This window comes from Drosophila tropicalis, unplaced genomic scaffold (assembly GCF_018151085.1).
Source record: "Drosophila tropicalis isolate 14030-0801.00 unplaced genomic scaffold, ASM1815108v1 contig_4, whole genome shotgun sequence".
NCBI lineage: Eukaryota > Metazoa > Arthropoda > Insecta > Diptera > Drosophilidae > Drosophila > Drosophila tropicalis.
In genome coordinates this window covers 3,094,224-3,107,063 of record NW_027172862.1, presented here as the reverse complement: position 1 = coordinate 3,107,063, position 12,840 = coordinate 3,094,224, and the positions used below count along the sequence as shown (strand labels likewise).

General features: G+C 39.5%; 1 protein-coding gene across 1 annotated transcript; it reads left to right on the top strand.

The window, feature by feature from the left end:
• The first annotated feature begins 1,868 nt into the window (after positions 1-1,868).
• Scsalpha2 (Succinyl-coenzyme A synthetase alpha subunit 2) lies at positions 1,869-3,212 on the top strand. Its single transcript, XM_068285181.1, has one exon. It carries the CDS (start codon positions 2,023-2,025, stop codon positions 3,076-3,078), a length of 1,056 nt encoding a protein of 351 aa, XP_068141282.1. The 5' UTR covers positions 1,869-2,022; the 3' UTR covers positions 3,079-3,212.
• Positions 3,213-12,840: the final 9,628 nt, after the last annotated feature.

The following is a 12,840-nucleotide window of genomic DNA, read 5'->3' as shown; positions in this document are numbered from 1 at the left end:
TGAAAACGACATTTTCATAAAATGTTCAAATTGTCAGTGGGGCAAAAGCTGATTTTCAACTGAATTTCGACATGGACGTGGATAAAAACTAATAAAAAAAAAAAAGGTAACCAAACAAAAAATTTGAACTCCAATTACTTTCAGCTGTCATATTGGAAAAAAAAGGTGAAACATTATTAACTGAAATGATTTATACTCTGTCCTTACGTTCGTCATCTATATCCCTTAACATTTTGCGGGCTTAAGGACATTTGGGAATGTCCTCAAAGTTTACATTTTGTTCAAGTTTCTTTTTTTATGCGTATTAATGATAATTAAATAAAACTTATATGTTTAATAGCAGAAACTATCGTCCATGTCCTGCTCCTTGGAATTATTCCATTGAAATTAAATTTTGTGGCATACTTTTAGGCGAAAATTGAAAACGAATACATTACACATATATACATAGGTACTATCTCCATAATATAGATAGAGATAGGATAAAAAACTGATGGTCTCTCTGGTCATAACGAGTTTGGGGTTCACCCTTCTCATGGTACTCCCATGATTCCATTCACATATTTGTGAATCAAACAAATTTACGCTCGCTTAACTCAAATCTTTCCTATTGAGCAATCAACAAAAAATTGAGAGGAGGGCAAATGAAATGATAATAGAAGTGGGTTAAACATGGCAACAGAATGCAGATTATTGAGTGAAATCAATGCTGAAAATGAATTTGGAATTGATTTGTAAGCGAGTGATATGAATTCCAATTATCAATGGATGGTAGAGCCACAAAATATTGCGATCGATCTGATTGAAGTTTTGCATTGACCATGGAAACGTCTTCAAGTCGAAAGGTCATAAAGGGAGATGTGAAATGCATTCCCTGGGGAGGAGTGTCTATCATCTACCTGGACCTGGATCCGGTACGGTCTACTCAATATCCATTTCTCTTGTTTATTACTCCCTCTTCTTCTTTGTCATCTGTGGAGTACGTGAAGGAAATTTTTGCATACTTTTGTGCGACGCGCCAACAATTTGCATTTTCCATTTTCAGACCGCTGCAACGGCGGCAGTCGAATAAAAATGGCTGCAACTCATTCCCCGGAACTCGGCTAAAAGGTCAAAAAGATGAGGCCACAATGGGATGGCGAGAGGGGAGAATGGGAAGCATGGGATCTTTGTGTTTTTATTTCGCTTTTCCTTTCTTTGGAGGTTTCCCTCTTCCTCTCTCTTTCTTTCCCTTTCTTTTCTTTTTTTGTGTTTCATTTTCGCCGATGATTTATGGGACTTTTGATGTTATTGATATTTTATTTGTTTGCGATGAAGTCATTTAGTTCAGAAGCGAAAGATGGAGCTCTGCACGACCAATAAAACCAGGGACCAGGAACAGCGATGCATCTGCATGTGCAGCATCTCCACCCAAATGATTTATGCTGACATCACGGCGGGGCAAGTTTATGTTTGTCCCCACAATCCGAGCCTGTGGATGGAGCAAGTTGTTTCCCTGCTTTTCTTTGCTTATGTTTGTTGTGTGTGTTACTCTGGTTGTTGTTGTTCGGAAGTTGAGACACGCCGTGCAACACGGGAGTTCAGTCCAGTAGCAACCGGATGGTGAAGCCCACACCAGGAGGTGGGCAAGTCAATTCTTTTGGTTTCGTCAAAAAATATATGTTTAAAAACAAAGCCATTTGGGAACTGGATTTGGATTGACGTGCTCTAGTGAATATTTTGTGCGACTCGACAACCCTGGGGCTTGGGACTACATACATAGATGGGTTGGAAACATTTTCTAGTCGGCCATGAGTTATACTTGGACTTTAAACATTTCTACACATTCTCATATGTATTCGCTCTCCTATTCTCTATAATTCAAATCACTTTTCGGTTATACTTTTCGAAAAAGATTGTGAAAAAAATAAAAAGAAAAAATAATACAGATTTACATTAACAAAATACAAAAATCCATCTAAAATAAATCCTTTGAAATTTCTGCTTTTTATATAATATATATTTGTCCATCATCTACAGAACATGTCGTCCTTGATCAATTGGCGTCGTGGAGTGCTGCAGGCTCCCAATTATCTGGCCCAGTGGCTGGCGGTGCGACATCAAGCCGACTATTCGAAAACCATTTGCAATCTAAGGATCAACAAGGAGACCAAAGTGATGATACAGGGTTTCACCGGCAAACAGGGTACATTCCATGCCAAGGCTGCTCAGGAATACAAAACGAATATTGTGGGTGGCGTGTCGCCTTCCAAGGGCGGAACAACGCATTTGGGTAAGCCCGTTTTCAAGACAGTCAAGGAGGCCGTCAAGGAGCTGAAACCCGATGCCACTGCCATCTTCATACCGCCCAGCAATGCTGGCGAAGGCATCTGTGCGGCCATCGAGAATGAGGTTGGCCTGATTGTAGTCATCACGGAGGGTATACCACAGGTGGATATGGTTCGAATCATGCAGATGTTGAACTGCCAGGAGAAATCACGGCTGCTTGGGCCCAATTGTCCGGGCATTATAGCGCCCGAACAGTGCAAAATCGGTATTATGCCATCTCATATACACAAACGCGGCACGGTGGGCATTGTTTCCCGCTCCGGCACCCTCACCTACGAGGCCGTATTTCAAACAACCAATGTCGGCCTCGGTCAATCGCTTTGCATCGGCTGTGGCGGCGATCCCTTCAATGGCACCAGTTTCATAGATGGCCTCAAGATCCTTCTCCCCGATCCAGAGACCAAGGGCATTATACTAATTGGTGAAATTGGCGGATCCGCCGAAGAAGATGCTGCGGAATATCTAAAGGAGCACAATTCTGGGTGCAATGCCAAGCCTGTTGTGTCCTTCATTGCCGGTCAATCGGCTCCACCAGGGCGACGAATGGGTCATGCCGGAGCCATCATATCGGGTGGCAAAGGTGCTGCCCAGGATAAAGTCGCTGCGTTGGAGAAGGCTGGTGTCATAGTGGCCAAGAATCCCTGTCATATGGGTCAGTTACTTCACAATGAAATGGTTCGCTTGAAGATTATTCCCAAACCCCAGAATGACCCCAAATCAGGCAAAGACAAGGCCAACAAAACAGAATAGTAGACGATGATGATGGATATTTGCTATTTAGGAGGGCATTTGCATATACAGTTTATCAAATTTTCAACTATCAGCTACTATTTTCAAATATCAGCTAAATTCATGAAATTTAATATATACTACAACCCACAAGATATCGTTCTGTTGCTCCTTCTCCCAAATCCTGTCATCGATTCGTCATCGGAATTCATAAGTACATAGTTAATAGCTCTTAACGGTCTTTTTGGACAATTACATGACTTTCATTTCCTGTAACCACCTCAAAACGTAAAAGTTCACTCAACTTTTTGTGTGTGGTGTGTGTGTGTGTGGTGTGTGTGTGTGTGTTTTGTTTGGAGTAATTGCTGCTCAGGAAAAAAAAAAAACACAAGCTAATTTTGTTGCGAGTGATGATGACGAGTGACTTCTGTTTTTGTTTGCTCTCTAGCGCATGATGGAGGGTTAAAAGAAAGGGTAATCGAGGTTAGTCGAGTCATCAGTTCGTCTCTTAATCCTAGTCACACTTACTATCCATTGTGTTACAGTTTTCGTTTCACTTCAAAGCCAAAATGAGGATTCCATCTGTAATTGACGTAACTTTTGGCCTCCAGGGTATTCGCCTGGTTGACTCTTCTCTGCGGCGACACTTTCAAATATCCTAACTTCTGTCCTCGCCGGTGTCCTCGTTGTTGTTGTTGTAGCTGCTGTTAATGTTATTGTTGAAGTGCCTGACTCCTGCATGTCATGTCAGGTAACCAATTTCAGTTGTTTTTTTTCTTCCATCATGTTTGCCTAACTGCCGGCTATAAACTAATTACCGCACATTGTGTGTCATTGTGTTTTGTTGGGCCCCAAATGGGTCGAAGGCGGAGGGTGGCGTGTGTGTGTGTCTGCTAATAATTATCATGATAATGTTCATGATGATAATGATGATGATGATGATGGCGTTGACAATGTTGTGGCATAAGTCGGCTGTCATATGAAGTCCCCTTCAGCAGCGTTTAAAGCATATTGCCATGTCAGGACAAGGAGCACTTTTTGTCTACCCCATTTATATCTCCCCCTCTCATTAAACGGTTATGTGCCACGCCTACCTCTGGATTTCTATTCTCTTCGCCATAATTCTGGTCAATCTCTGAAACAAAGAGTATACAGTGTTTCAATTCAATGATCAGAAAGTTCCAAGTGTTTTCCCTGCTAAAGTGGCACAGTCCCTTTCCCATTGTCTCCTCCCCCCACCCATCCATCCATCCCGTTTTGTTGGCAAAGCAAAAAAAGTTTTATGTCTACCAAAAGTATTTTGCCTGCTTTCCAAGTATCCGTTGGAGTATCTTAGTCTTAGCTGGCTCTTTGCTTAGGTGTCAACATTGCACTTGAGCTTATGTATGTACGTACGTACGTAGTTTCTGTTATTTTCTCGGTCTTCTTCTTTTATTTTTATTTTTTTGCCAAACCATTTGGCAAATGCCGCAGACACGCTGACGAAGAGGACGAATGGGAGACGGGGGAACGGTATGGCAGTGAGTCTTACGACTTTTTCTGACAACTGGGGCACTTGTATGGCCAAGAGTGCAGGCGCAAATGCATTTTCCTTATTAAGTCTCTGGCTGTGTGTGTGTGTGTGTAGAGTTTTCATTTAAATTATATAGACGGTTGGTTAGAGCTTGGCGCTGGTAATGGGTGGAAAGCAAAACGTCAAACACATTCACCATTTTTCCACCTGAGGGGCCAAACTGAACCCACTCAAGAGAAGTAAAACAATAACGAGAAGACTCCAAAAAAGAAGCAACAGGAAAAACGAAAGGAGCAAAGAGAGAGACAGTCAGTAAGAGAGAGAGGAACCACTTGGCCGTCCAATCTCGATCCCAATCCCCAATACCATGCCCAAGACCAAAGCCCCAAACCAACCACAATCCCAAACCATTTCGTCGACCGCAGTAACAGTGAAAAGCAATTAAAGTAAGACAAGCTTTCCGAAAGGCAGAAAATTTCTAGCCATTAAGTACACAGCAAAATGGAAAGCTTCGTTCCTTGTCGTTGGCCATTTAATGACCATTTTGATTACTGATACAATACATACACTATAAATGTATACACGAACAGTGTGCGACAGACAGACGGGCAGACAGACAGGCGACAGACAGTCAATTTGGTAATTTGAGTTGGGAAAAGGGCAAAGAATTAAAATTTAATTATATTATATGGAAAAACTATTATGGCGTAACTTTTCAATGAGACTGAGAGTTGAGGTGACAACCCTGAAAAGTTATCGATGGAAATGTTGGCAACCCCTTTGTAACAAGTTAAACGTATTTACTCGCATAATCGATTTAAACAGCTTCAAAATTCTATCTTTATCATTTGATTGGATCTTACCGCACTATACACACACACATAACACACACACACACACGCACACACATCAAATTAATTGAAAAACTAAGCCTTGTGGCTCAACTTCTATTTTTCTTGTTCTTTATTCACAATTCACAGAGAAAGTTTCTAGTGCTTTGGCTTAAAATGCAAACAAAACCCCAAAATGTTGCACTTAATTGCAACTATGCCAGAGAAGAGTGGCACACAGTTGGGGGAATTGGCTTTGGGGGTATACCAAGCCAAATTGGTTTATTTTCTTACTAACTTGGTCACGTTTTGTCAACTGTCAACTCTCCACTGTCAACTGTCAACAGTCAAGGGGAGACAACTTTTTGATCAAAAGCATTTCAAACAAAAATCAATTTTCATTCAAAGAGGGCACTTTTTGATACGCCTCAGAAAACGAAATAGAGGATAATGAAAAGACTGGATTCCAGAGATGCTGCAGGACCTGGACGTAGGCACATTATAGCGGCGGCAGCCAAGAGGACTCAAGCCATCCAGGAGCGTAAGGCTAGAGAGCAGCAGGAAGAACAGGCTGCCCTGGAGCTAAAGAAACGTAAGGAACAAAAGCAGCTTTCCGCCCGGAGTTCAAAAAGCAAACAAGGCTCAAGGTATCACTTGGAGGCGCCAGAAACCAACGCAGACAAGCCAAAAGTACAGAAACAATCCGATCAAGCCAAAGGACCAAAGCGTGTCTCTAGCAGCAAAAAGAATCTGGCAACGTGTGAAGAACAAGAGCAGCCAACAACAAGTGCCATCACTTCTGAAGCAATCACCGGAGAGATCGATAGGCTTAAATCGAGCAAACAACGAACATCAATCAGTCTACAGTCGAAACCATTGCCGAAGAAAACCAACGAGATTGGCCAGCTAACTAAACGGGACATTCAGGAAAGAAATCACAAACTAACAAAATACCTTGAAGAGAAGGAACAAGTAAGAGAGAAGCAAGAAGATGACCGGAAAGTAGTGACCAAGGATAAAAAGCAACAAGCAAAAGAAAAGCCGCAAACAGATGATGACATAGAGCCAAATTTGAGTAATGCCAAGCCAATTGAAGAAGCAACACCAACTCCTCCTGCCTGGGGATATCCGAAAATGTGCGACTCGAATGGTCGTCCCGACTGCTCGACACCGTGTGCCAGTTCCAGTGAGTCGGAAGATGAACGTTTCTATCGTCGCATGGTCGGTCGTTATCGTGCCACTCGCTATTCCATTGTGGAATTCATCAAGAGTGGCGCCTATGCGGAAGCAAATGCTCATAATAACGAACCGAAGCCAACAAAGTTCAAATAAAATTACAATCTGGAATATAAATTTCAAAATTTATCAGTGCAATTTGGGTGATAATTGAAAAAGTTTTCATACTATGTCGAATATTTAGTTTGTAACTCTATTATGGAATTTTTGTTTGCTTCTTTTGTAACTAAACATGTTAAATCCCAGTTTATAATTTCGTTCACTCAGCAGCGTGGTGGGGAGGGGGAGGGGGAGGGATGGTTTAGTTTAAATTTTTTGGTGGTTAGCAACTTTACTGTCGCAATTAATAAACTTTTGCGTCGAACAACGAACCAACGACATCCAGTTTGTTTAAATATTTTTGTGCAATTTGCTTGCTCGTAAAAATGTCACGATACTGCGTACTCCACGTCGTATACGCAACAGCATGTGACATCAACCGAAAGTTTCGCCAAAAAACGGCAAACCCAGCAACGGCACCGCCCGCCCCTCCGAAACACCAAACCACAGTCTCCCCTCGCATTTTGCGTCTTTGCATAATTTTTCAGTTAACCGCATAAGGGGTGACTTTTAATGTCATCAGCGGTTGGTTTCGGTTTTTTTCTCCCTCACCCTCTCCTGTATTTTTTTTTTTTTTTTGTCTGCCATGTGTCATGGCTGTCAACAGATTTTAATATGCAGTTTTAATCAAATTTTTGCTAGTTAGTAGAACATTTCCGTTCCCATTAAGTGTGTAAATTGTGTGAGTGGGCGTGTGGGTGGGGGGAGTTTAGTGGTGCAAAGTTTCGAGGGCTTTATGAGAAGTTACCAAGACTTCCCAAGTTAACATGACGATCATTTTTTACACTCAGCGTACTTAATATTCGTCCAAAAAGAAGTTTATATTTTGAGGTTATGCACACTGAACTAAACTAGCTTATTCTAGGCTTACATAACTAATTGTTGGTCCAAGTTGTTGAAAATTACGTTTTTTACTCCAGTATTTCCTAGGTTTATTCCAAATTTAATCAGAAGAAACAATTGATCAAGGTCCAAACTCAATGTGTCTTGTTGATGTTTATTCTCTTTATTTGGTTGTAATTCTCTACTAGTTTTAGCCTTGATCAAATGACGTAGATGGAAACTCTTTCTAACAATTCTTTCTGTTGATAGTTGATTTTTAAATTTTTAATTAAATATTTAAATGCTAAACGACTAAAGTAAAACCAACAAAAACAAAAACCGAGTGTAAAAGAAATCCCCCCGCTTTCAATTGTACCCACAGACGAATGCTCAAACCTGTCAGCGAGATTGAAACTAGCAAAGGGGAATTGGGGAATTGAGTTGGAGACAGAGACCAAGTCCTAGAGAGTAAGAGACATGGGGTAGTGTGGCGATGGGAATCGTCATTGGCACCTGAGGCGTCTGGGTCTGCGGTTGTCTCCTTGTCCCATGCTTTAACGCTCATTTGCAAATGTTTGTCTAGGTGGCGCGGTGTGAAATACTCGTCGTTCCCCCTCCCATTCGTCTCACCGTCCTGTCTTTGCATTTTGTGCGTAGCTAAGAGAGAGAGAGAGAGAGAGAGTAGAGAGATTGCAACCCATTGGGGAAATTGCAGAAAATGTGCACCGGCTGCCTTTCTCTCTCTCTCTCTGTCTCTCTCTCTGTCTCTCACTCTGATGCCAACAAACAAAGGGCTAATTGAAGTGATGCAACACTATACGATAATTGAAGTTAACAAACAAATTTGATGCTGGTCACAAAGGAAAAGCAAAAGTATTAAATATACATACAACAACATTTAATAAATTAGCACAAACTTTGTATGGATTGCAATTAAATTAAGCCTTTAATTATTAAGTTATAGCAATACTTGTGTTTTAGTTTACTAATATTCAATTTGACTATTGGGTTATGTGTGTGTGTGTGTGTGTGTGTCTTGTCTACCTTCCAATAGTCTAAGCCAACTGGTCTGTCCTTTGGTTAGTTTTATTGCCTTCATATTCCCCACTTGAACTTTGTAACACTTCGAGTGCGCTTTGTTTGTCTGTGTGTGTGTGTGTGTGTGTCTACGACGACATGCGTATGCATGTTGGTTTTACGCATGAATGTGCCTGTCTCAGTCGCTGTGTCTTTGTGTCTGTGTGTGTGTTCAAATGTTTGAAAACGGGGGATATTTCGGCATCCACAAAGTACGTATACTTTGGGGTCTAATTTGCGGTTTTCTGGCGCAGCTCAATTTACAAGTGAGAGAAATTAAGATGTCAACGACAAAAGTTTTTGGATAACCTTCCTTCCCCCGCCCAACTAAAGCCACCCAGAACACACCTGAGCACACACACACACACACGAAACTAGCGCTAAATAAACAGTGTTGTATAGCGAATGAGGGTATATCCTACATACATAAGTATGTAAGTATGTGTAAGAGGTTGTTCCTATTTCTATTAAGACACGCCATCTCGCTCACTCCCATGCTTGTTATGGTAATAGAGAAAATTTCACACTGAAAAGCTTAGAAAAGTTTCGTAACAATTGACTTCAAATTTTTGAAAGATTTCTTTTAGACTAAAAGGAATATTTGAAAATAAGAACACCCCTAATATATTTACATGCATACATACATACACACACACACATGTGTGTTTGTGTGTGTAACAAATAACCGCAAAGTCTCAACGCTACCACAAAAGTCTAAAGTGTTGCTACCCACTGTCATTTCTACCGCTAACCAAATGCACTTTGCACACTCTTTTACCCTGCCCCATTCCACCTTTTCTGCTTTCTTCTCTTCTCGTTTCATACTTAGTTGATTTTTATTCTTGTTGTTTCAGTTGTTGCTCGTCTTGCGGCCAGCCGCAGCAGCATCAGTTTGCAACAGGAATAAAAACAACAAAACAAAAAACAAAAACAAAAGCACAAACTATAGAAAGAAAAGAAAGAAGAAGAGGGGTTTTTTCCTGTTTCAGAGTTTTTTTGGTGCCAACACAATATCTGATGTGCTTTTAATTGCAGAAAGTTGCCAAAAAGAACAAAAAACGAAAGAAAAAAAAAGGAGCTCCATATAAATGCCATGACAAGCCAAAAACCACAATTGAAGTTGTTCTCACAGCAAACACACACAGAGACACACATACATATCAATAACACACACACACACAGCAATATTGCCATCTTTAAATCGTTTATTCAATTGATCAACTCACAAAAAGTATGCTATACATTTGAAACATTCAGCCATATTGAAATTTTTCAATCATATCGGTCGGAAACTCTGGCACTGACTACTGATGCTGCACTTTATGTTTAAAATTATTGAATTTCATAAAGACCTCAATGGAAATTAAGCTAGTGAAAGGCATGTGCCTTGGAAAATGATATGAAAATACTAATACTTTAGATATACATAATACATACTATCCCAAAACTCAATGCATAGTGAACTTTTAAGAATGGTAAACAGAATATGTGACAACTAATCTGTTTTAACTGCTAACAATATATTTTAGTAACAGTTGCTAAAGAAATTTAAAGTTTAAACTGTAGAGACACAATTTTCTGGGCAAAACTTTTTTTTTAGAGATTCTGGTGAATATTTAGACACATCTTGAAAATCGGTGATATAATTTGCATCATTACTTTGAGTCGGATAAAGAAAATAAAACAATAAAACCCTTTGATTCCTTTACCGAAAGCAGTTGAAGCCACAGTCAAAATACCTGAAATCAGATCATTTGTTCGACTTGTTTGCCTTTCCTTGGGGTTTGAAATGAATTTATCAATCACACTTTGCCATTGAACATTGAACATGATCAAATTATCAATGGAAACCAGCGCATACAAAACAGGAAAGAAGTATTTAAGTTTAAAAGTATTTATGTTTCTTGAATGTGTCTTGTAATCTTATATCAAAAGTACACATAGATATATCTATATGATATATTTTTCTTGGTGCAGATATTGTACGAGCTATTGGGCGATTGGGAGTTACTTCAACTAAGTTCCTTGCCCTGTAACCGCCATTAATTCAGGATCATGACGAAAACAATACCAAATTGAAAAGTACATTTTTTGTGGCCTACTTTTGGGGTGAAGCAGTTAAAGGGCTATTCTTCAGTTTTTTACACCCTTGCAGAGGGTATTAAAAGATTGTCAGATGTTTATAACGCCATAAAGTATACATATTCTTGATCAACATGAGAAGCTTAGTCGATATAGCCACGACCGTCGGTGCAATTCAACTTTGCCATCTCCTTCTTTCACGTGTGCCCTGTGCAACATATTGAATTTGTTAACTAATTTTTGGATGGTTTGTCATTGACAACATTTCGATAATGCCAAAATAAAAGTCGGATTCTCAGCTTAATGGCATTTAAAAATGAATTCTTATCAGCAGACAGATAGCGCGATTAGTGTCGACATCTGTGGAAGTAAATACATAAACACAAATATACATACATAGGTGTGTATGTATGTGTGATAAGCCCCAATGCTCGAAATTAGTGATAAGAATCTGGATTAGCCATGTAGTTCTAATAGCTCAACTATCAAACCAGAAAACTTTATTCGATTCAATTTAATCGTCAGAGCAAACACTTGAAAATTCGAATCTTATCGAATGGAAATCCATCAACTAAACCAAAAAAATAAAAACTCACTAAAAAGCAAATGAAATTTGGACTGTTGCCTTTTTTGAGGTTGAATTTGTTTTGTTACTTTTGATAGTTGTTATTGTTTTTGTTTTTTACAGTTTATGGAGAGTAACGAAAGGGGGAAAACAGAAGGAGAGGTAGAGGCTGAGGTAGAGGTAGGGAAAAAGGGGGAGGAGCAGCAACAGCTGCTGCAAAACTCAAATGCAACACAACTAACAAACAACAAGAACAAAAAACTAACAATTTATCTTCGTTTGTAACGGAAGTTGCAGTGTAATAAACAACAAGCTAAAGACTGTGAGACGAGGAGGGGAACGAAACAACAGAACTGAATAAGTGACGCAAAGGGCACGACGAAAGGGGGTACAGAGCGAGCGAAAGAGAATGCATTACACAACGAATTTTCGGTGAAATTTCAGCCAAGATGCAGGTGGGGCTAAAAGGAGGAAAGGCAGCAGCCAGCTGCCTGGTTTGGCTTGGTTCCTTGGCTTAAATTGAAATGAAGCGCATGAAGTGTTGTAAAAACAAAAACAAAAACAAAAAAAAAGCCAAAAAAGAATACAAAAAATGAAGGCAATTAATTGCTACTCTTGTTCTTCTTGCTATTGTGGGCGTTGGGCGGTGAGCGATTGGCTACTTTGGGGCGTGGCCACAAAGTGAACAAAAGGGAATATACATTAGTTTTGGGGGTCTGCAATTAGCGCCAATTCCTACTGAAATTTGCATTAATCATAGCGAGTGAAAAGCGAATACAAGCAAGAAAAACTATTCTCCAATTTTATTCCATTTTAAGTTAATAACAAAAACAATAATTTATCAAAACTATTTAATTTTTGTCGGTTTTTTATAAAACATGTATCTTTCGACGGAAAATTCAATTTCCATTCATTTGTAGATCAAGAAAAAATGTACTTTAGTATAAATTAGTGTCGTAAAACGACGTTAGACTTACCACAAATCGAATCCTGGGTCGAAATTGTAAATTTTTGGTATGCAGTTTATCTTGGACATCCTAGATCTACAACTTCTTCAAAGAGTACCCCTGTCTAACTCTTATATTAATGATTTTAAAAGGACTATGCTAAACCATTGACCAGCTGGAAATTGGTGCTTCTTGTTTAAACCTGTTAAACAACATTTACGGGTCAATATCTAAATACGTTACTTAACAAACTATTGAACAAATTTGTTAATTTAATTACTCGGGAGTCGAGAAAACCAAATTCAAAGTTAACAAGAAAAACAAAAACCTAGTAACCGCCACTGTCCGTTCCTCTATCTGCTTATGACTCTGTCTATGCATCACGATCTACAGTGCTGAAATCTTGAGTCAACTTGAGACAACTGTCCTTCTTATGCGATCACACAGTGTGACAAAGGGATAAGGGATATCCTAAATATCTTTAAATATTCTTAATGGAAACAAAACACTTATGTATTTAAGACTCTGTTTCCTTAGAAACGCTCAGCCAAGTTAATTTTAAAATAACTTTCAAGGACTTTTTATATTATACACCCATAGGGTGAAAAAGTC

Excerpts from the sequence above, each read along its gene's own strand:
- Scsalpha2 (XM_068285181.1), top strand. The coding sequence starts at position 2,023 with ATGTCGTCCTTGATCAATTGGCGTCGTGGAGTGCTGCAGGCTCCCAAT.